Source organism: Mobula hypostoma, chromosome 17 (assembly GCF_963921235.1).
Source record: "Mobula hypostoma chromosome 17, sMobHyp1.1, whole genome shotgun sequence".
NCBI classification, from domain to species: Eukaryota; Metazoa; Chordata; class Chondrichthyes; order Myliobatiformes; family Myliobatidae; genus Mobula; species Mobula hypostoma.
Genome location: NC_086113.1, coordinates 18874015 through 18897242, shown reverse-complemented (window position 1 = coordinate 18897242; position 23228 = coordinate 18874015). Strand labels below are relative to the sequence as shown.

At 41.3% G+C, this 23228-nt stretch overlaps 1 protein-coding gene across 1 annotated transcript in view; it reads right to left on the bottom strand.

Annotated features, from left to right (window-relative positions):
* The window catches only part of LOC134357871 (lysophosphatidylcholine acyltransferase 1-like), a 115817-nt gene that overhangs the window by 71134 nt on the left and 21455 nt on the right, over nt 1–23228 (bottom strand). Inside the window, exon 2 of the mRNA XM_063069596.1 lies at nt 22297–22439. Coding sequence (XP_062925666.1) covers nt 22297–22439 — 143 coding nt within the window. The remainder of the gene's footprint in view (nt 1–22296; nt 22440–23228) is intronic.

The window sequence follows — 23228 nt, the reverse complement described above, 5'->3', positions numbered from 1 at the left end:
AGCCTGATAGAGTTCTTTGAGGAGGTGACCAGGCATATAGATGAGGGTAGTGCAGTGGATGTGATCTATATGGATTTTAGTAAGGCAAGGTTCCACATGGTAGGCTTATTCAGAAAGACAGAAGGCATGGGATTCAGGTAAGTTTGGCCAGGTGGATTCAGAATTGGCTTGCCTGCAGAAGGCACAGGGTCATGGTGGAGGGAGTACAGTCAGATTGGAGGATTGTGACTAGTAGTGTCCCACAAAGATCTGTTCTGGGACCTCTACTTTTCGTGATTTTTATTAACGACCTGGATGTGGGGGTAGAAGGGTGGATTGGCAAGTTTGCAGACGACACGAAGGTTGGTGGTGTTGTAGATAGTGTAGAGGATTGTCAAAGATTGCAGAGAGACATTGACAGGATGCAGAAGTGGGCTCAGAAGTGGCAGATGGAGTTCAACCCGGAGAAGTGTGAGGTGGTACACTTTGGAAGGACAAACTCCAAGGCAGAGTACAAAGTAAATGGCAGGATACTTGGTAGTGTGGAGGAGCAGAGGGATCTGGGGGTACATGTCCACAGATCCCTGAAAGTTGCCTCACAGGTGGATAGGATAGTTAAGAAAACTTATGGTGAATTAGCTTTCATAAGTTGAGGGATAGAGTTTAAGAGGCGCGATGTAATGATGCAGCTCTATAAAACTCTGGTTAGGCCACACTTAGGGTACTGTGTCCAGTTCTGGTCACTTCACTATAGGAAGGATGTGGAAGCACTGGAAAGGGTACAGAGGAGATTTACCAGAATGCTGCCTGGTTTAGAGAGTATGGATTATGATCAGAGATTAAGGGAGCTAGGGCTTTACTCTTTGGAGAGGAGGAGGATGAGAGGAGACATGATAGAGGTGTACAAGATAACAAAAGGAATAGATGGGGTAGATAGCCAGCGCCTCTTCCCCAGGGCACCACTGCTCAATACAAGAGGACATGGCTTTAAGGTAAGGGGTGGGAAGTTCAAGGAGGATATTAGAGGAAGGTTTTTTACTCAGAGTGTTTGGTGTGTGGAATGCACTGCCTGAGTCAGTGGTGGAGGCAGATACACCAGTGAAGTTTAAGAGACTGCTAGACAGGTATATGGAGGAATTTAAGGTGGGGGCTTATTTGGGAGGCAGGGTTTGAGGGTTGGCACAACATTGTGGGCCGAAGGGCCTGTACTGTGCTGTACTACTCTATGTTCTATGAGTAGCAAAATACTTAGAGTGGAACTTAATAGTAGGGAGAAGATTTGTTATGGAAGGAAATAGAGTTTAGTGACATGTTGTCAGGAAACATTTCTCTCAAAGTCAGCAAAAAAAGAGAGCTGGACATTGTCTTCAAGGAGGAAGGTGGTGCAGATGCTCCTAATTACATCAATGGTGTTTGAGTTTGAGAGTGTTGAGAACTTCAAGTTCTCAGGAATGTACACCACTGACAACATGCTCTGGTCCAACCGCGTTGACACTTCGGCCAAAAAAGGTCATTAGCACCTTTACTTCATCAGGAAGTTAAAGAAATTCGGCACGTCCACTTTGACTCTCACCGATCTTTATCAATACACCAAGTCAGACTAAGAAAGGATCTTATCTGATGCATCATGGTTTGGTATGCATGGCAACTGCTCTGCTTGTGATCACAAAAACCGCAGAGTGATGGACACAGCTGAGGACATTAGGGAAACGAGACTTCCTCCATGAAGTCAGTATATCTCTGGCATAATCAAACACACCACCAACTAAGAGATTCTCTCTTTTCCCACGTATGAAGTAGAAGAGACAGAAGTCTGAAAGCACATTCCACCAGGCTCAAGGACAGCTTCTATCTCTCCGTCATAAGACTATTGACTATTTCTTCAATAAGACGAACACTTGACCTTACAATCTACCTTAAGACCTTGCACCTTATTGTCTATCTGGACTGTACTTTCTATATAACAGTAACCCATTATTCTGCACTGTTATTGTTTTACCTTGTACTACCTCAATGTACTATTGTAATGGATAGATCTGTGTGAATGGTATGCTAGATAAGTACCAAATGCAGGTATCAATGACATAGGTGGGACAAAAATAAAAGGATCTGCACAATTGGCACGAGCTTCATGGCATCAAATTACACAGATTGTTAAATTTATTAAATCTCAGTGAAAGATTTTTTTTTAAAAAAGCAGAGTACACATTGGATAAGCAAGAGGGTTAAAATGTAATATAATCTATAGGAATGTAGGGTATGAAGTTACATTCAGATCAGCTGTGGTCTTCAGATGCAAAAGACTACAGATGCTAAAATCTGGAGCAAAACAAAACAAGCTGCTGGAGGAACTCAGCAGATCGGGCAGCCTCTGGGACAATTTGGGTTCTTATTGAACTGCAGAAGTAAATGACTTAATCCCATTCCCACTCCGTGAACTCGTAGTAAACTCTTAGTTTCAAGAAGCATAAAGCAGCATAGTACATTCTGCAGAAGCTACAAAAATACACCTTCTATCCTTCCAACAAGCAAATTAATCCCTAAAACAAAAGTGCAGCTGATAAACCAGATCTCACATGCACATGGCTAATTCTTCAATAAGGCCAAGAAATAAGAGGAAGGGTAGTAGAAAATTACAATGAAAACATAATCTAATCGGACTGCATGTCCCATAAATTTTAAGATAGGTGTTTTACTTGCACAATGCACAGGCCAAACTCTATTTTGAAATACAGAGAGATTAGGAAATTCTGATGTTCAATAGGGTTCTTGTATACAAACTGACGTGCTGATTCGGCAGGCAAAATTAACGTTGCAAAGTGATCTGAATATCAAGACCAAAGGTAAAAAAAGACCAGCAGTTCAGCAGTCGGAAGAAGTGTTGTATGAATCAGGATGAGTAATGTCAGTGGAAATATTATGGATGGCAGGTCAGGAAAGCAAAGAGAGAATGGGCTGTGACCATGAAAGCTGGTGATCCTGTGCTAAAAGCTCATTGTCCAAGAAACTTCAATATTTGTTCCTGGGACAACATGTCACAAAACATCCCCCTCTCTGCCACTGCCCTCTCCAAATAATGCCTCAGAGAGCACAATTGTACAGAAAATGAGCTAGATTTCATCAGTCCATTCACTTTTGAAAGATACCTTGATACGGGGATTGAATCCTCTGCTCAGCAAATAGGGGATTATACATAAAGCAGTACAGCACAGGACAGACCCTTTGACCCACAATGCAATTCTGAACTAATTAAAGCAAGACTCTTAATTAATCTAATGACTCTTCCCCAAACATTGCCCAAATCCCTCTCTCCCTGCATATTCATGTTCTTATCCCAGACTCCGAAACACACCTATGAATTTGGTCTCTACCACCACCCTTAGCCTCACACAATCTGTGTAAAACAACTTTCCTTACAGGTCACTTTTGTACCTTTCCCCCTTCACCTTAAACACATGCCCTTTAGCATTCATATTTCAAAAATGATATTGGTTGTCTATCTATGCCTCATGTTTTAAAAACTTGTATCAAATCTCTTTTCAGTTTTCAATGTTCCAGAGAAACACTCCCCCATCCCAGCCTGTTCAAACTTTTGTTATACCACATGTCCTCCAAACTTAGTAGCACTCTGGTAAACCTTCTTTGCACCCTCTACAAAACCTTCACATTCTTCTTGTAGTGAAGCAACAAGAATTGAATGCAATACTCTAAATATAGCCTAACCAGAGTTTTATATTGCTAACTATCCTCCTTCCCCTCCTCTGACCATTTTACTCTGGTATCTTCCCCCTTCCTTTTCAGTCCTGAAGAAGAATCTCGGCCTGAAATGTTGACCATTTATTCATTTCCATAGATGCTGCCTGACCTGGCCAATTCTTCCAGCATTTTGTGTGTGCTGTTTTGGATTTCCAGCATCTGCAGAATTTCTCGTGTTTTATGATCTGCAACACAATTTGCTGGCTCTTGAATTCAATGCCTTAATAAAAGGCAAACTTGCAATATCCCTTTTTTAATCACCCTATCAACCTGTGGGGCCACCTTAGGGAGCCTTGTATCTGGACCCCAAGATCCTGCTGTTGATCAACACTGCCACTGTGTACGCTCCCTTTATGTTGGATCATCCAAAGTGCGGCACTTCATACTTGCCCTGTTTAAACTCCCTCTGCTACTTTCCCACTCAGATCTGCAATTGTATCCTTTCAAAATTCAAATGATCAAAATACGTATACCATATACAACCTTAAGATTCAATTTCTTGCACCCACAGGAAAACAAGTACAACAGAATCCATGAAAACTACACATAACAAAGACTGACAAACCTCCAATGTGCGAAAGAGGACAAATTGAGCAAATAATTTTTTAATACAGATAATATGGTGAAAATTAGCTGCAGAGTCCCTGAAAGTGAGTCCACAGGCTGCAGAGGCAGTTCAGCAATGAGGCAAGTGAAGCTGGACCAGGAACCTAATGACTACAGGACAACAACTGCTCCCGAACCTGACGGCGAGGGTCCCAGGACTCCTATGTCTCCTGTCTGATGGCAGGAGTGAGAAGAAAGGAAAATGGATCAAACACAGCTCGGGTGGGGGACCTTAACTTGCACAGAGTTGTGAGGCTCATTTTCCGCTCTTGGGCCGCGATGTCCTAACGTGGCTTGAAGTCCACCACAGCCAATTCTTCTGGCGATGGCTGACCTTCAACACTTCAAGGCACCTGCATTCTTGAGAGTCAAGTTCACAGAGTCCTTCAGGATATTGTAAAATCACTAATTTGTTTAGAGCGTTCAAAAGTACACTTCTTAAACGGAAATTACAGGCTGTGGATTGCCAACTTAGTTCCAAAGCTCAAAATAAATTTATTATCAAAGTACATATATCGAATAAACTCTTCGTGGGCTTCCAGCCAGGTACAGATATCAAAACAAGTTATAACCAATTAACTAAATTAACTGTACCTGGCTGGAAGCCCGGGAAGTGTTTATTCATCATATGCCGAGAAAGCTCTATATCCTTTTTAAAGGTACATATATGTTATCATAAATGCTGGCATTTAGAGTAAATACAAAAAAATTAAAATACTGCACCCAGCAGGACAGATAAGCAACCAATGTACAAAAACAAAAAGGGAAAAAAATGAAATAATAATAATAATAAATAAGCAATAAATAGAGAGCATGAGATGAAGGGTCCTTGATAGTCAGACCATAGGTTGCGGGAACATTTCAGAGATGACATGACTGAAGTTGAGTGAAGTTGTTCCCTCTGGTTCCAGAGCCTGATGGTTGACGGCTAGTAGAATATCTAGTAATTCTGAGAGCTGCTCACAAAACATCACCAGTGCCATCTTGGAGTGTATGTAATTCACAACAGCACCAATATTTGTGTTATCTGCACATTTACCACCAACCCTACCACATTTTCAGCCAAATCATTTATATACACAAAGAACAGAACACCTATTAAAATACATCTTATTCCCCCAGGGCAAGGAAACTACGTCAGAGCTACAATCTGACTTGTGCATGCAAGTGCCAAGTCAGTTCTTGTTTTAAAAGATGACACAAAATAACTCCAGGAGGGAATGGGAGAAAATTTACAGTTGCATTATATTGAAAGCAAGATTTGTTATGCAGTAGATTTCTGGATAATACAGCCTCACAACTCCTTGAATTCTGTATTAAGTGTTGCAAATAAGTTTTGGAAAATCAGGGCATTTAGCAATGTTTCTGCTTTCTCATCAGAATAATTTACGTCAGAAAGGAAGCAATGCTCAATTAAATTTAAATTGTATGCCCCCTGGAATTATTAAAGTTGAAATTCTCTAAGAAATGTTTTCTTTGCATATGATACTTCTGTAAATGGATGCATTTAAAACTTTGAAGTCCGCAGGGGAAAGAAAGAAGAAAAATCAGTCAACGATCTACCTTCTGATATTAGTGCACTGAAGCACAACATAAGCATATGTGCAGAATTCTGATATGTTCAAGCATGTCAAAGGTGTGTCCAAAACAGACAAGCATTTTTACTAAAAACATAGTTGTAACCAGACTATTGTCATCTTAAATAATAGGGACGAACAGGAATGAGAAAGATTTTATTACTGATTTCATAGACACAGGAGAGTCTGCAGATGCTGGAAATCTTCAACACACACACACACACACACACACACACACAATGCTGGAGGAACTCAGCAGGACATGCAGCATGTATGGAGTGAATCAGCAGTCAATGCTTCAGGCAGAGACCTTTCATTAAGACTGGAAAAAGGAGGCAGAAGCCAGAATTCTGGCATCCTTAGATGCTGCCTGACCTGAGTTCCTCAAGGCTTTGGGCAGGATTTGGGATGACATCCATTTTATCAATCTCAACTCAGATCTATATTCCAAATAAAATTCTTAGTATTTTAATATATTTGACATTCCAAATCACTTTTACTGAAAATGACTCTAAGACTGGACCCACTTCATGAGGAGGGTTAAGTAGGGCAACTTCATGATAGGGCTGGGTCCAGTCTGTCATTTTTCAATCACCCTCCCCATGAATAGATGTAGTTTTTAATTGAGGAAAAGGCAATACATATTGTACCAGCTTAGTTCTTGCTTGTGACCCTGCTCTTGTGAGTGATTCTCAGAAGGGCATGTCAAAAAATTCTGTATCAAGACAAATAAATAACAATAAAATGACAAGTTTGTGTGGCTTTTCAGAAAAAGCATTTCATTTCTAGTTCCAAAAAAAAATGTTCAAAATGGAGATGCACTAGTTTGTAAATCAGCCAGGACACTTTTGAAAAATATTTTTAACCCAGCATTGACCCATAGGTTAGTTGTTCAGCAGGAGATTGGGGTCAAGGAGTAGGATAAAAACATTTCCAGTGTTCTGCTTAACCCAACTCAAGAATTGGATATTGCGACACATTGTATTGCTCATTTTTATTACTCTTTAAAGGAATACTCAAAATATTTTAAATTAGATAATATGTTAAGAAAGCAAATTAAAGAACACTTTTTCTTCCCCAATTGTACTAATAATGGAACTTTATACTCTCAGACAAAAGGTTAGCGATTCCTCCAAATGGGGAATGGTTGTTGTTGAGTACTGTCGAGTCATTGTTGACTCACAGCAACTCTATGGATAGTGCGGTTGTCCATAGGGTTTTCATGGCAAGATATGGAAGTAGATTGCCAGACCTTTCTTCCGCACAGCTACTGGGGCTGCCCAGGTTGGGATCCACCTGGATTCGAACTCAGGACCATTCGCCCCAAAGTCCTGATGCCCCGGCCGGCCCAAAATGGGCAATACAGAATCTAATTATAAGAATGACACCAATGCAGGAGCTTGCTTAAAGGTCTTCTCCATCTTAAACAATCTGATTATATCACTGCTTTACTCTTAAAATCAAACATTCATCTTGTGATAAACATTGCTCTCACTGGAAGCAACATGAATAAATCAAGTAGAGATGTTGGTCTGCAAGAATATTAGGGTGACATCTCATGTAGATGCTTATCTGTAAAACAGCCTCATATCAAATCACCATCAGGTTTTAGAAATTTTTGCGGAAAAGCTTCCCAAGCAGGTTTTACAGCTTTTAAGGAGTCAATGGCAAGGCTCTGAATGCAAATGCCACTCTTGTCTACAGTGTGCATGAGTAGTAGTTGATGCTTCCATCAAATTTGAAGACAACACACTTTCAATGGGCTCTGCCTATTTGGAGAAATCTAATAAATATTACCATTTTGAACTAACAAGGACAGGAATGAAGTTCTATGTTGTACTTATTGGCAAAAGGAGGACTATAGCTCCAGGTAAAAGACCATATGACAGAATCTCTGAGACTGAAGTACAGTTGGCCCTCGGTATCCGCGGGTATTGGTTCCAGGACCCCCCACGGATACCAAAATCTGCGGAAACTCAGGTCCCTTATAGAAAATGGCGTAGTATTTGCATATAACTTATGCACATCCTCCCATATACTTTAAATCATCTCTAGTTTACTTATAATACCTAATACAATGTAAATGCTATGTAAATAGCTATTATACTGTTGTTCTTGAGGACGTAGCGCTTTACGTACCTAGCCAGCCATCCCTTACTAGCCTTAAACTCCTTCCTCTGACTCTCCTCAACCCTCTCACAGTAGTGCTCACAGGCTAAGTGCTTTTTCACGCATAATTTTGCCATCAACTGGGATATGCTTCTGTGATATGTCCTCTAGCCACACACTTAATGCTTTCTCTGTCTTTGCAAGCACTTTATCACGAACCAGAGAGACCATTTTTGCCGTTGTAGGCGTAGCACTAACACCTCCACGAATTTCAGCTCCTTTCTGCTTTACTGTGCGAATGCTTGATTCGTTCTTACTGACCTTACGGCCCATTTCAGCAAGCGACATGCCACTTTTCAAAAGATCTAAGATTTTTATTTTCTCGGTGAGAGATAGCACTTTACACTCCCTCTTCGCCTTTGAGGAATTGCTTTGACCACTTAATTGCTTTTTAGGAGCCATTTTTTTCACAGAAACAAAGGGTGCACACAACACAAGTAGCGAACGAACAAGATGCGAGGCGAACAATGAGTGCTGGAGAGAGACTGAGGATCTGTAAAATGGCGGGAGGCTACAGCAGAGTATGCCTACACATCACTTCATTCGCATAGATTAAGCATCGTGCTCGGCGCGCGGCAATTTCAAGTTTTGCTTTTTGGAACTTCCTGGAATTTTTTTCCGAATATTTTCGATCCGTGGTTGGTTGAATCCGCAGATGCAGAACCCACTGATATGGAGGGCCAACTGTACAGTGGATTCCAGTTAATTGGGCCATCCGTTAATCAGGGAAGCCCAGTGACAGGGTTACAGACATGATACCATGCTTACAGTGAACAGTTTTTAAAATAGCATCAGTTATATGTGTTTGTGTTCAAAAAGCAGTACTTTTTGTCACTGATAGTTGGTGAGAAATAAGCTGCAACTCTGAATGGTTTTGCTCACTGCGGTTTCATTCAGGTTTAGAGATGCCAGAAATGACCGGAAGTGAAAATGAAACTATTTCACTACTTCAACAAGTTTCTTAATAGATGACTATGTTTTGGTGCCTCTTTGTTAGTTTGTTCTTTTAAATCTTCTCCATCCCTGCCTTTAATATACAACGAATGCTCGTCTCCCATAAGACTACAGGACATAGGACCAGAATTAGACCATTTGGCCCATGAGGTCTGCTCCACTATCCCATCATGGCTGATTTATTAACCCCCCCCAACCCCATTCTCGTGCGTTCACCCTGTAAACAATGACACCATTACCAATCAAGAACCTATCAACCTGCGCTTTAAATATACCCAATGACTTGCCTTCCACAGCCATCTGTGGCAATGAATTCCACAGATCCATCACCCTCTGGTTAAAGGTGTAGAGTAGTGGTCACCAACCTTTTTAAGCCCAAGATCCCCTACATTGACCTTAGTGAAAGGCAAGATCTCCCTACTAAATTGTTTAGAGAAAAAACAGCTCAGATTGTACTACCAATTTGATGCCTTTTATTTGGGCCAATTGTATTTGAATTACACAAAATACTTTTGTCAAACTTTCAAAATTAATTCAAACAAGAAAACACTGTAACAAGCATATCTTTCTTTAAGAATATTACAATACTTCACACCTTTAATTCTAAGTTTCATTATTTAATTTTATTTCAACACGTAAAATAAATGAATAAAATTTGAGTGTTGCACTCACTGTGATGACTGGGGCTGAATACTTATTGCTAGTTCCCTGAAATTTGGCTCATAACTACAGACAGCCAGTCTAAGACAGTCTGTGAGGTGTCTGTCAGTAAGACAGCACCTGTACTTAGATTTAATAATTTTTCATCTGTGAAAATGCAATTTCACATAGATAAGTTGACCCGAAGTAAGCACTGCCTTTTAGTGCTATAAAAACAATGTGCACACTGTGCATTGCTGGGGCCTCATGCCCATCGGTAGTAATTGCCACCAGTTTATGAATGGGGTTGTCATTTTCACAGACATAATTTTAAAATTCATTGTAAATATCTTCACCTCTCTAATTGCAAAAGAGTGAGGAAGTCGTCCTTTGTTGTGAAATCCTGGAAAGCCATTCTGACAAATACAACAAGCTGAGCTGTTTGCATTACATCCAGGGATTCATCAAATTGTAGTGAAAAATATCCATGTCCTCTGACAGTGACCCTACCCTCCTTGTCACTGTTGCAGGGCCAAGCGGTATATTATGTATTGCAGTTGTGATGTCGTTTTTGTTTTTACAAGTCACTAAAAACAGTCTCTGCGGTAATGGCCATTGCCTCCTTGAATAAATCGCCATCTGTAAAAGGCTTCTTGTGTTTAGCCAAAAGGTGACTTACACGAAATGATGCTTCATTAGCAGCCTCATTTTGAGCAGCATGTTTTGTGAAAACCGATTGCTGGGCCTTCAACCCTGATTTCAGCTCCTCAACTTTCCTGGCACAAATTGTGCTCTTTGGGGGGTAGGTGTCTTTAAATTTCTGGTGGTTGGTGTTGTGGTGCCGCTCCAGATTCCCTCTTTTAGTCAGTGCTTGAGTTTGGTGGCACAACATACATACACACTTGTCTTTCACCAAGGTAAATAGGAATTCCTCTTCCCATTCTGGATGGAATTTGTACATTTTCGCCTTCTTTCGTGGAGCCTCTGCCATGCTATCAGGATATCACGAGCGAGGCCCGTATATTGATGTTTCTGACAGTCTGTACTCTTATCCAGTGGTCCCCAACCTCCGGGCCGCGAAGAATGCAGTGGTACAGCTGTGGCCAGAACACGTCCAGCACATCTTTAAGAGAAAAAGCCAAAATAAACAAGCTAATTAATTAGCTGCTGCCCGGCACATAAATGTCGGCCCAGAACAGAGGCGACGCAATCGGCAAACGCCTCTGATCTGGGCCGACATTTACGTGCCAAGCAGCACCTAATTAATTAGCTTGTTTTGTTTCGGCTTTTTTCTTAAAAATGTGCTGGGTGCGTTCCGACTACCGCTGTATTCTTCGCGGCCCGGTGGTTGGGGACCACTGAGTACCTAATTTAATTGGTCACTTTGATGCAGCACAAGCTACGCTGAAAACGCAGTTCATGGTGGGGGTGCTACACATGTGTGCACTGGGCAGAAAGAACGTAACTAAAACCCCGCAAACCGGAAACAATCTCTCTTTACAAACAGCTTTGTAGCAAAAGCATTGCTATATTACCATTATTCTAATTAGTATTACTTATTTTTATAATAGTCATACTTTATTGATCCCAGAGGGAAATTGGTTTTCGTTACAGTTGCACCATAAATAGTAAATAGTAATAGAACCATAAATAGTTAAATAGTAATATGTAAATTATGCCAGTAAATTATGAAATAAGTCCAGGACCAGCCTATCGGCACAGGGTGTCTGACCCTCCAAGGGAGGAGTTGTAAAGTTTGATGGCCACAGGCAGGAATGACTTCCTATGATGCTCTGTGCTGCATCTTGGTGGAATGAGTCTCTGGCTGAATGTACTCCTGTGCCCAACCAGTACATTATGTAGTGGATGGGAGACATTGACCAAGATGGCACGCAACTTAGACAGCATCCTCTTTTCAGACACCACCGTCAGAGAGTCCAGTTCCATCCCCACAACATCACTGGCCTTACGAATAAGTTTGTTGATTCTGTTGGTGTCTGCTACCCTCAGCCTGCTGCCCCAGCACACAACAGCAAACATGATAGCACTGGCCACCACAGACTCGTAGAACATCCTCAGCATCGTCCGGCAGATATTAAAGGACCTCAGTCTCCTCAGGAAATAGAGACGGCTCTGACCCTTCTTGCAGACAACCTCAGTGTTCTTTGACCAGTCCAGTTTATTGTTAATTCGTATCCCCAGCTATTTGTAATCCTCCACCATGTCCACACTGACCCCCTGCATGGAAACAGGGGTCACCAGTACCTTAGCTCTCCTCAGGTCTACCACCAGCTCCTTAGTCCTTTTCACATTAAGCTGCAGATAATTCTGCTCACACCATGTTACAAAGTTTCCTACAGTAGCCCTGTACTCAACCTCACATTACAACAGTATTTGTGTATTTATTTTTGATTTTTTTCGGGATCTACTGGGGAAGTCTCAAAGATCGACGGGCTGGCGACCCCAGGTGTTTCTGATGGATCAGTGTGGAGAGAGCTTCACTCTGTCTGATCCTGAGCGTGTGTGACAGGGTTCCCAACATGGGGTTCACAGACTTCTTGCTTCATGGTATTGCTCCATGGAATAGAAAAGTTTGGAAACCCATGGTGTAGAGGGAGCTTCATCTGTGTCTGGCCTTGTGAGTGTGTGATGGGATGGTGTAGAGGCAGTTTATATTGTTTGTGGCAGGACTGTCATCACAGATGTCACATTCTCCATCTTTTTTTAAACAGATGGGCTTACACTTTCGCCCTCAGGCATTAACCCAAACCTGATTTTTTCCAGCAGCTCTTACTGTGACTACATACGGCAGGAACATGACCTTGTCTCAAGTATTGTGACCTCTCTGCTAATGAAAGTATAATATCTCACTCTGGGTGTTGCAGACAGGGTCTTTTCAGATGTTCTTTGATATGGTGGGGTAAACCAATACAGAAATATCCCAAAATCTATTAGTAGAAGTGCTGGAAGCTAACCAGTCCATCAATGCATCATTCATCATGGAATTCTCTCCCTGTCCTGCATCAATACTCAGTTTACACACACACACAGCATTTGCTCTGTAACGGTAACACTATATTCTGCACTCAGTTATAGGGAGCAATATAGCACTGATACAGCCCCTATGGCCCGAGTCCACGCCAATCATGGTACCACCCACTCTGAGCCAGACTAAGATTCTGTCAAACTCTTTGGACTTATCCATAGATTTGAGGGATTGGGCAAATAAACTGACTTAAATAGACAGGTTTCAAGTTAGCATGAGCCAGAGTCATAAGTAGGGACAGTCATTTAGACATTAGAATAGCTTATTTTTGTTGGCAAAGCACAATCCATATGGATGCCATTCCTCTTCTGGCTTGCTTCTTTAGAAAAAAAATAGCCCCACTGGATAGCTTTTTAAACGGGCTATCTCTTGCACATTATAATTCATTCAGGGTTATCATGTTGATTTTAACTTCAAAGTGCCAAAGTTCCAAAACATGACAATAGAGCAACATTCAGCTCAGTCAATGCTGAGTCTTTACATGGGAATAGTATTTCAGCATAAATTGCACCATCCTCCCGTGTGGCCAAATTCTAAGCAACAACTCTCGATAATCAATAATCATCCCACCGACATGTTAGGAAGCTGTGCGCCAGGTGTTCAGATGCCTGTACATTTCTCAGATTTCTATGGGCTTCTCTCTAGATTGAGAGCATTGGAGGATAACTTCACTGGAAGATAACATTATTCAACTTCACTCATCCCATCACTGAACTGTTTGCACAACCTATGGACTCACTTTTAAGGACCCTTCATCTCTTGAAATTTGTTGTTTATTCTTTCTTCTTTTGTATTTGCACTGTTTGTCTTTTGTACACTGGTGGTCTGCCCTGTTTAATGCAGTCTTTCATTAATTCTACTATGATTATTGGATTTGAGTACGCCTGCAAGAAAATGAATCTCAGCATTGCATATGACGTCAAATATCAGACATTCCACCCTGCAAAAACTCATTTCAGGGAGGTAGCACCATCAATTTGCGGGAGACTTCCGGGAGAGGTGTGATGTCTGCAATAGAGTAGCTCCTTAGCAGCTAGCCAGCTAGTTTAAATAACATTAGCTGTGTTAATGAACGAATGACACCTGTTAAACTCACCTCAACATGAGTTTTACAGTTTTAACCCACCATGGGCAATAGAAAAGTCACTGTTACAAACAGTGCAGCGAGCAACACTGTCATTATTTTGAGCCCTGTTAGGCAGGGGCACACCTTAGGGTAGTCTGGGGTGACGTACGTTTTATATTTTCTTTTTTTGGAACACTGTGCTACTCTGACTTTTTTCGAAACTCTCTCGCTCTCTCTCGCAGTCGCTCTCACTCGCGCTCACTCTCTCTCTCTCTCTCTCTCTCTCTCTCTCTCGTGCTCGCTCTCTCGCTCTTGCTCTCGCGCTCTTGCGGTCACTCTCACTCGCGCTTGCTTTCTTGCTCTTGCGCTTGCTCTCATGCTCTTTCTTGCGCGTTCTCTCACACTCGCTCTCAAAAAAAATCAATTTCCGGGACATTGTATATAATTTGCGGGTATCAGGGAGCCACTATTAATATGCAGGAGACTCCTGGAAGTTCCGGGAGAGGTAGGATGTCTGAAATATACACATTTATAATAAATTTACTTTGAATAAACCAAATGACAGACAAACTTTAAAACAATCCTGAAACAATCAACTTTTGGGTGGTTATTTCTGGATAAGCTTAGTGCTTTCTTTCTTTCATTGGCTACGTTTACTGAAAACAACAAATATCTTTAAGCAAATCTAATATTTTGGTTGTGTGCAAAATAATTACAGAACGGCAATCTGTGACAGTGTAATTTAATACAAGGATAATTTCCAGTAACAATGTAACACATTGCAATGAAACTAGAATTCAACATGGGATTAAGACTGCACAAGATACAAATGAAACAAGGTTTAGAATTAGTTTCCTAACACTTAATTGCAGCTTTTACCTTGGCATTAATGTCAATTAAAATTTATAAAGTGCTCAGTGAAGTGTTTAATAATTTTACACAAATTCTAAAGTGTGCTACACCCAATGAAATCTAAACCTGGAATCGACTCCCTCTCGCGAGCTTACATCCCGAGCAACTCTGCAGTATTGTACTTTGGAATCTATTTTTAAAAAGTATGACTTTTTTTTTGGCACACTGGTTGGCATGGACCAATTGGCCCAAAGGGCCTGTATCTGTGATTTATTGCTCAATGACTATGATTGCAAATAAGTAACTGATGGAGAACTAAAAAGCAAGGCATTTCAGATTGATGAGACAAAACAAAACTTGGAAACCAACAATATTCCTTTAGTTTTTAAAAATTTTCAGTTACCCTCATCTTGAATATATATTGTAATTGAACTGATCTTCATTTTTACTGTAGTTATGTACCAAAATAATCATACAGTGAACAAACTTTAAATATTTCATTAATATCCATATATCAGGGTTGTCGTAATAAAAACAGGGTTGTCGGGGTGGGAGATTTTAATTGGCATCTCCCTGGAGCAAGGAGTTTAGATGGGGTGGAGTTTGTTAGGTGTGTTCAGGAACGTTTCTTGACACAATATGTAGATAAGCCTACAAGAGGAGAGGCTGTACTTGATCTGTTATTGGGAAATGAACCTGGTCAGGTGTCAGATCTCTCAGTGGGAGAGCATTTTGGACATAGTGATCACAATTCTATCTCCTTTACCATAGCATTGGAGAGGGATAGGAACAGATAAGTTATGAAAGCGTTTAATTGGAGTAAGGGGAAATATGAGGTAATCCGGCAGGAACTTAGAAGCATAAATTGGGAACAGATATTCTCAGGGAAATGGATGGAAGAAATATGGCAAATGTTCAGGGGATATTTGCCTGGCATTCTGCATAGATATGTTCCAATGAGACAGGGAAAGGTTGGTAGGGTACAGGAACTGTGGTGTACAAAGGCAGTTGTAAATCTAGTCAAGAAGAAAAGCTTAAGAAAGATTCAAAAAACTAGGTAATGGTAGAGATCTAGAAGATTATAAGGCTAACAGGAAGGAGTTTAGAATGAAATTAGGAGAGCCAGAAGGGGCCATGAGAAGGCCTTGGCGGACAGGGTTAAGGAAAACCCCAAGGCATTCTACAAGTACATGAAGAGCAAGAGGATAAGGTGTGAGAGAATAGGACCAATCAAGTGTGACAGTAGAAAAGTGTGTATGGAACCAGAGGAGATAGCAAAGGTACTTAACGAATACTTTGCTTCAGAATTCACTACAGAAAAGGATCTTGGCAATTGCAGGAATGACTTTCAGCATTCTGCAAAGCTTGAGCATGTAGATATTAAGAAAGAGGATGTGCTGGAGCTTTCGGAAAGCATGAAGTTGGATGAGTCACTGGGACCAGACAAGATGTACCCCAGGCTACTGTGAGAGGCGAGGGAGGAGACTGCTGAGCCTCTGGTGATGATCTTTGCATCATCAATGGGGACGGAAGAGGCTTCGGAGGATTGGAGGGTTGCAGATGTTGTTCCTTTATTCAAGAAAGGGAGTAGAGACAGCCCAGGAAATTACAGTAGTTGGCAAGTTGATGGAGACGATCCTGAGAAGCAGAATTTATGAACATTTGGAGAGGCATAATATGATTAGGAATAGTCAGCATGACTTTGTCAAAGGCAGGTCATGCCTTACAAGACTGAGTGAATTTTTTGAGGATGAGACTAAATACATTGATGAAGGTAGAGCAGGAGATGTAGTGTATATGGATTTTAGCAAGGCATTTGATAAGGTACCCCATGCAAGGCTTATTGAGAAAGTAAGGAGGCATGGGATCCAAGGGGTCATTGCTTTGTGGATCCAGAACTGGCTTGCCCACAGAAGGCAAAGAGTGGTTGTAGACAGGTCATATTCTGCATGGAGGTCGGTGAGCAGTGGTGTGTGTGCCTCAAGGATCTGTTCTGGAACCCCTACTCTTTGTGATTTTTATAAATGACCTGGATGAGGAAGTGGAGGGATGGGTTAGTAAGTTTGCTGATGACACAAAGGTTGGGGGTGTTGTGGATAGTGTGGAGGGCTGTCAGGAGATTACAGCGGGACATCTGAATGAGATGGACTTCAACCCAGATAAGTGTGAAGCGGTTCATTTTGGTAGGTCAAAGATGATGGTAGAATATAGTATTAATGGTAAGACTCTTGGCAGTGTGTAGGATCAGAGGGATGTTGGGGTTCAGGTCAATAGGACACTCAAAGCTGCTGTGCAGGTTGACTCTGTTGTTAAGAAGGCATACGGTGCATTGTCCTTCATCAACCGTGGGATTGAGTTTATGAGCCGAGAGGTAATGTTGCAGCTATATTGGACCCTGGTCAGACCCCACTTGGAGTACTGTGCTCAGTTCTGGTTGCCTCACTACAGAAAGGATGTGGAAAGCATAGAAAGGGTGCAGAGGAGATTCACAAGGATGTTGCTTGGATTGGGGAGCATGCCTTACGAGAATAGGTTGAGTGAAGTCAGCCTTTTCCCTTGGAGCGAAGGAGGATGAGAGGTTACCTGATAGAGGTGTACAAGATGATGAGAAACATTGATGATGTGGATAGTCAGAGGCTTTTCCCCAGGGCTGAAACGGGTAGCACGAGAATGCACAGTTTTAAGTGTGCTTGGAAGTAGGTACAGAGGAGATGTCAGGGGTAAGTTTTTTTTTTAAAAACGCAGAGAATGGTGAGCGCATGGAATGGACTGCCGGTGATGGTGGTGGATACAATGGGGCCTTTTAAGAGACTCCTGGACAGGTACATGGAGCTTAGAAAAATAGAGGGTTATGGGTAACCCTAGGTAATTCTAAGGTAAGGATATGTTCGGCACAGCTTTGTGGGCTGAAGGGCTGTATTGTGCTGTAGGTTTCCCATTCTATTCTTCTTTTGACATTGGCTGCAACAGCTGAATCTGTGTAATTAAAAATACTTACTGTAATTTTTAAAAAATGTCGTAAATGCAGACATCGATTTGAATGTTGGTCCACAGACATACCTAGCTGTTGCATTTCATTTGGAACTAATGTAAAAAAGATTATTTGAAAATTCACATGTAACATTCTAATAAGGTCATCTGTTGGTCAGGGCTGACCATGGACATTGTGCCCTAGCTGTGTGCACCAAAGTTGATGCGCCAGCCGGGGCAGCACTATACGAAGAGCAGGCTGTCAGCCTTGCAGCAGGCTCCATTCTCCATGCAGCTGATGAAGCCAAAGGAATGACAGAAACTGTTACAGTTTAGCACCAGTGGCATCGCTGGAATTCAATGTAGGGCTGCTTTAGGGACCCTAGCTCCAGGGTTTACTCTCGAAGCCTTCCCCAGGAGCGGTATAGCCAGCGGAGATTAAAGACCAGACTTTTCGAAGCCTTCCCCAGGAGCGGTATCCCAGCGGAGATTAAAGACCAGACTTTTCCTTCTCCTAAATGTAACAGCTGTTCTTATAAACTAATGCTCAACCTAAAGCACGTTTTGGTTTTAGAAATAAACCACACCATTGCAAGGGGAGACAGTAGGTGGAAGAAGTGGTTATCCAATTCGAGGGCATGCTTAATTAATCAGTCATAGTTTTGATACAACTCAAAATAAGGATTGTAAGGAAATTCTAAAGTTGAAAACAAATACATCATATATAAACAACAGGAATTCTGCAGATGCTGGAAATTCAAGCAACACACATCAAAGTTGCTGGTGAACGCAGCAGGCCAAGCAGCATCTATAGGAAGAGGCGCAGTCGACGTTTCAGGCCGAGACCCTTCGTCAGGACTAACTGAAGGAAGAGTGAGTAAGGGATTTGAAAGCTGGAGGGGGAGGGGGAGATGCAAAATGATAGGAGAAGACAGGAGGGGGAGGGATAGAGCCAAGAGCTGGACAGGTGATAGGCAAAAGGGGATACGAGAGGAAATTGTAGTAAGTTGGAAGATTTCAAATTGTGCAGTTTGGAACCTTCTCTGCTTTCAAATTCATTGAGAAAGCCAGGATAAAACGATCAGGCCCAGTAGAGTTTGGGGAACAGAGTTCACTAGAAATTCAAGTAAGAAATTTTTGTTTCCACCAATATGCAATCATTCATATCTTCAGTGAGATCAGCGCTGGGCTCGAGAATGGAGGTTCCCGAGTTCGATCCAGTGACAGACCGCCCCTGCACCGGGTTGATGTCGAGCTCGCAACTCGGCCTCATAAAATAATACTGCGAAATGTCTGTGCAAGGAGTGGCGCCCCACACAGCTTTTCGAACTGCGCCTTGTAAGGAATGAAAATGCCCAACGCTGGCCTCTCAGGTCTGAGTTGACGTCATCATCATCATATCTTCAAAACTCCATTTTTCCTCCTTTTATAGATTTGCTGATGATTAAGGCAGGAAAAACTTTAGAATCTTGAATAGCAATAGAGTAGATCCAATTTATACAAGTTGGATGTTAATCACAGAGTTTTGCATTACGTTATAGATTCAGTTGTACTTTGTGAAGAGGCACGAGTTCAGAACAAAAAAGTCCAAACTAAGCTAAGCAACAAACTCCTTCAACACCATCTCCCCACGCATGACCAGCATTTTTGTCTGAATTCTACAGACTTGACCCATCTACTTGGAATTGCTGTCGCTGATTTCCCCATTTTCCAGGTCTGGGTTATCTTAGCAGGCTCAGACACAATGGTTTCCAGGAACTCAGTGTGAATGGCAGACCTGCTGAAAACTGAATAAGTTCAACCCCTGAAAGCGAATATATATGATAAAGGTCTAGTTCTAGCTTTACCATCTGCAACAACTGAGGATAAGTTAATACGTATTTCTTTAAACGGTACTTGCACTGAGATACTAGAAAGATTACCTCTGTTTTAATAGCTATTAAATTTAAGCTTATTTGAATTTTAACTCAGTTATGTTGACTGACTACATCACAGTCTGGTATGGAAACACCAATACCCTTGAATGGAAAATCCTACAAGATTAGTGAATACTGACCAGTGCATCATGGGAAAAGTGCTCCTAAACACTGAGCACATCGACATGGAACATTGTTGCAGGAAAGCAGCAGCCACCATCAGGGACTCCCACCACACACACTGTACCTGCTCTTCTCTCACTTCTACCATCAGGAGAAAGGTAGCAGTGCCTCAGAACTCACACCTCCAGGTTCAGAAACAGCTACTACCCCTTCACAACAGGCTCTTGAACAAAAGGGAGTAACTTCACTTGCTCCATCATTGAGATGTTCCCACAACCAATGGACTCACTTTCAAGCAATCCTCATCTCATGTTCTTGATATTTATTGTGTATTTATTATTATTTCTTTTTGTATTTACACAGTTGGTTGTCTTCTGCACTCTTGGTGAACACCCTGTTAGGTGGCCTTTCATTGATTCTGTTATGGTTATTATTCTACAGATTTATAAACTATAAGACTATAAGATATAGGACCAGAATTAGGCCATTTGGCCCATCAAGTGTACTCCACCACTTCATCATGGCTGATCCAATTTTCCTCGCAACTCCAATCTCCTGTCTTCTCCCCATATCCCTTCATGCCCTGATCAATCAAGAATCTATCAACCTCTGCCTTAAATATACATAAAGTCTTGGCCTCCACAGATGCCTGTGGCAAAGAATTCCACACATGCACCACACTCTGGCTAAAGAAATCCCTCCTCATTGCCTTTCTAAAAGAATGCCCCTCTATTCTGAGACTGTGTCCTCCGGTCTTAGACTCCCCCACCACAGGGAACCTCCTTTCCATATCCACTTTATTGTGGTCATATAGCACTTGATAGATTTCAATAAGGTCACCCCACATTCTTCCCAATTCTGGTGAATATAGGCCCAGAGGCAAAGGCTCTTCATATGATAAGCCCTTCAATCCAGGAATCATTTTCATGAACCTCCTTCGAACCCTCTCCAGTTTCACCACATCCTTTCTAAGATAACGAGCCCAAACCTGCTCACAACACTCTAAGTGAGCCGTCACCAGTGCTTTATAAAGTCTCAACATTACATCCTTGCTTTTATATACTAGTCCTCGAAAAGAATGCCAACATTGCATTTGCCTTCCTCAACATGGACTCAACTGGCAAATTAACCTTCAGGGAATCCTGCACAGGAACTCCCAAGTCCCTTTGCACCTCATTTTTTTTCCCTCTCCATTTAGAAAATAGTCTATCTCTTCATTTTTTTCCACTAAAGAGCATGACTTATTGAGTATGCCCACAAGAAAATGAAACTCAGGGTTGTATATATGAACTTTCATAATAAAATTTACGCTAAACTTTGAACGAAAACCGCTTAAACTATAAGCATATTTTCAAAAAGAGGGACTCTTTTTTTCCCCCTAATTTGTACCACTAAAATGTCCAAGAAAATCAATGGAGAATCCAGTGGTAGAACAATTGTGAAAGCTCTGGTGTTTGAAATCTGTCAGTAAGTCTAGGACTCCTGCATTTAACAGCACATGGGTCTGGTTGCTAAAATAGAATCCATTGTCAATTCCATTTCGGACAGTAAGCATTAGTCAGTAATATCTGGACCAGTCATGCAACTGAAGTCACTAGAATCTGGAGAAAAATAAAAACAAATTGCTGGAGGAACCCATCAGATCGAGCAGCAAATCAAACATGACAACGTCCGCAGATGTTGGAAATCCAAAGCAACATACACAAAATGCCTGAGGAACTCAGCAGGTCGGGAGGCATCTATGAAAATGAAAGAACAGTCGATATCTCAGGCTGAGGCCCTTCTTCAGGACTGGAAGAGAAAAGAATGCCAGAATCACAGAGGGGAAGCTGTGAGCAAGAGTTTCATTGAACTTATGTTCAGCAGCACCCGTGAAGGCAAAGGGATGGCTGACATTTTGGGTCAAGATTCTGCTTCAGGACTGGTGCAGAGTATAAACACTAAACACTGACCATCTTGGTGCTTCCACAGATGCTGCATGATCCATTAGTGCCTCCAGTAATATCTAGTCCAGTGTTTTGAAGCTTTTCCTACAAGCAGCCCACAAGCCTCTGCTTTGCTGACCTTGAGTTTACGTATATCCTTGTATGTAACATATCTCAAAAGATGCTATAATATTCAAATGGAGCTTTAAATTAGTACATCACGTGACAATGTAAGCAAATGCACAAACAAATGAAATCAATAATTTTATTATTTAATTTTAATGATGCAGCTCTGAACATACCCTTCCAGTCCAATAAGTCGCTCCACCTAGCAACCCACCTATTTAACCTATTTACAGGACAATTTATAATTATCAATTTATCCACTAACCAGCACGTCTTTGGACTGTGGGAGGAAACCAGAGCACACTGAGGAAACCCACACAGTTCATGAGAAAGTACAAACACCTTACAAACAGTGCTGGAATTGAACTCCGAACTGTTTGACATCCTGAGCTGTACAGCATTGTGCTAACTTCTATACTACCATAGTTAGTAGTGAAAATTAAAGTGCAAATAGTAAATTCAAATACACGTTTCACTAAAACAAGCATCTTCCTTAAAAAAATTTATACACCAACTTTAATGTTTTCATTCCTTAACTGAAATGTCACACAAATCTCCGCTAGTTGTAAGAAAAAAAAATCCATTTACTCACTTTTTCCACATAGTATTTGGTTTGTCGGGTTCCTTTTCTATACGCCCCCATGCAGCAAGGAATGCAAATGGCCAAGCTAGAAGCATCATGAAAGCAGCCAGCAGAAGACGAATTGGGAATAGCGTTACAGTCATAACAGCTATCTGTAGAATTTAAAATACAGAATGATGGAAGAGTATCACTGAGCTTTCACTTACAAGTTGTATTATATATTAAATCTAAAACCAATTTTACATAATTTGTATAAAGACCTTGCGGGTGGGATTATAGCAACACACATTCGTAACCACAGATGAGCAAAAATATCAATACTACTTTGAAATCAGCCATTTTTAATTTTGGGCGTTACAGCTGAAACCTGATGCAAGTATCTGCACAGGAAAAAGGTTGCAGAAGTTGCATCAGGCTCAGAGCAGATCTTGCAGTTCTGAAAGAACATTCAAAAAAAGCAAAGAGTTAGTGCTGAATCAAGTAGCTAGAAAAAAAGCACAGACGTTACTGCAGCACTGGGAGTGATTACTTTCATTCTCAGTAAAATGTGTTTAATGGTCCAGTAATGCACAAGAAGACATACAAGAAATAATGCATTTTAAACAGTTCAAAGGAATACATTTGAAGAATCCTGTCAGGCAAGTTAAGCAGGGAAAAAAAACATGAAAAGCTCTTTCAATTCTCTTTGGAAGCAAAATAAAGCAAACAGAATGAAGTAGACAGAAGATCTTGGTAGCTGATTTTGCAGAAAACACAAATATTAATGTTTCAGAGACAAACCTGCAGGCGTGATTTTGAAGCACCTCAAAAACATCCAGGCAGGCTATTCTGCAAATCTGAATGTATTGTTTACCACTGCTTTTACTCTTCAAATGCTGCTCCACTTTGTTTGATCTTTTTTGAGCCCAGCTTTGACATATCTATTCACGTTTTATAAGTAT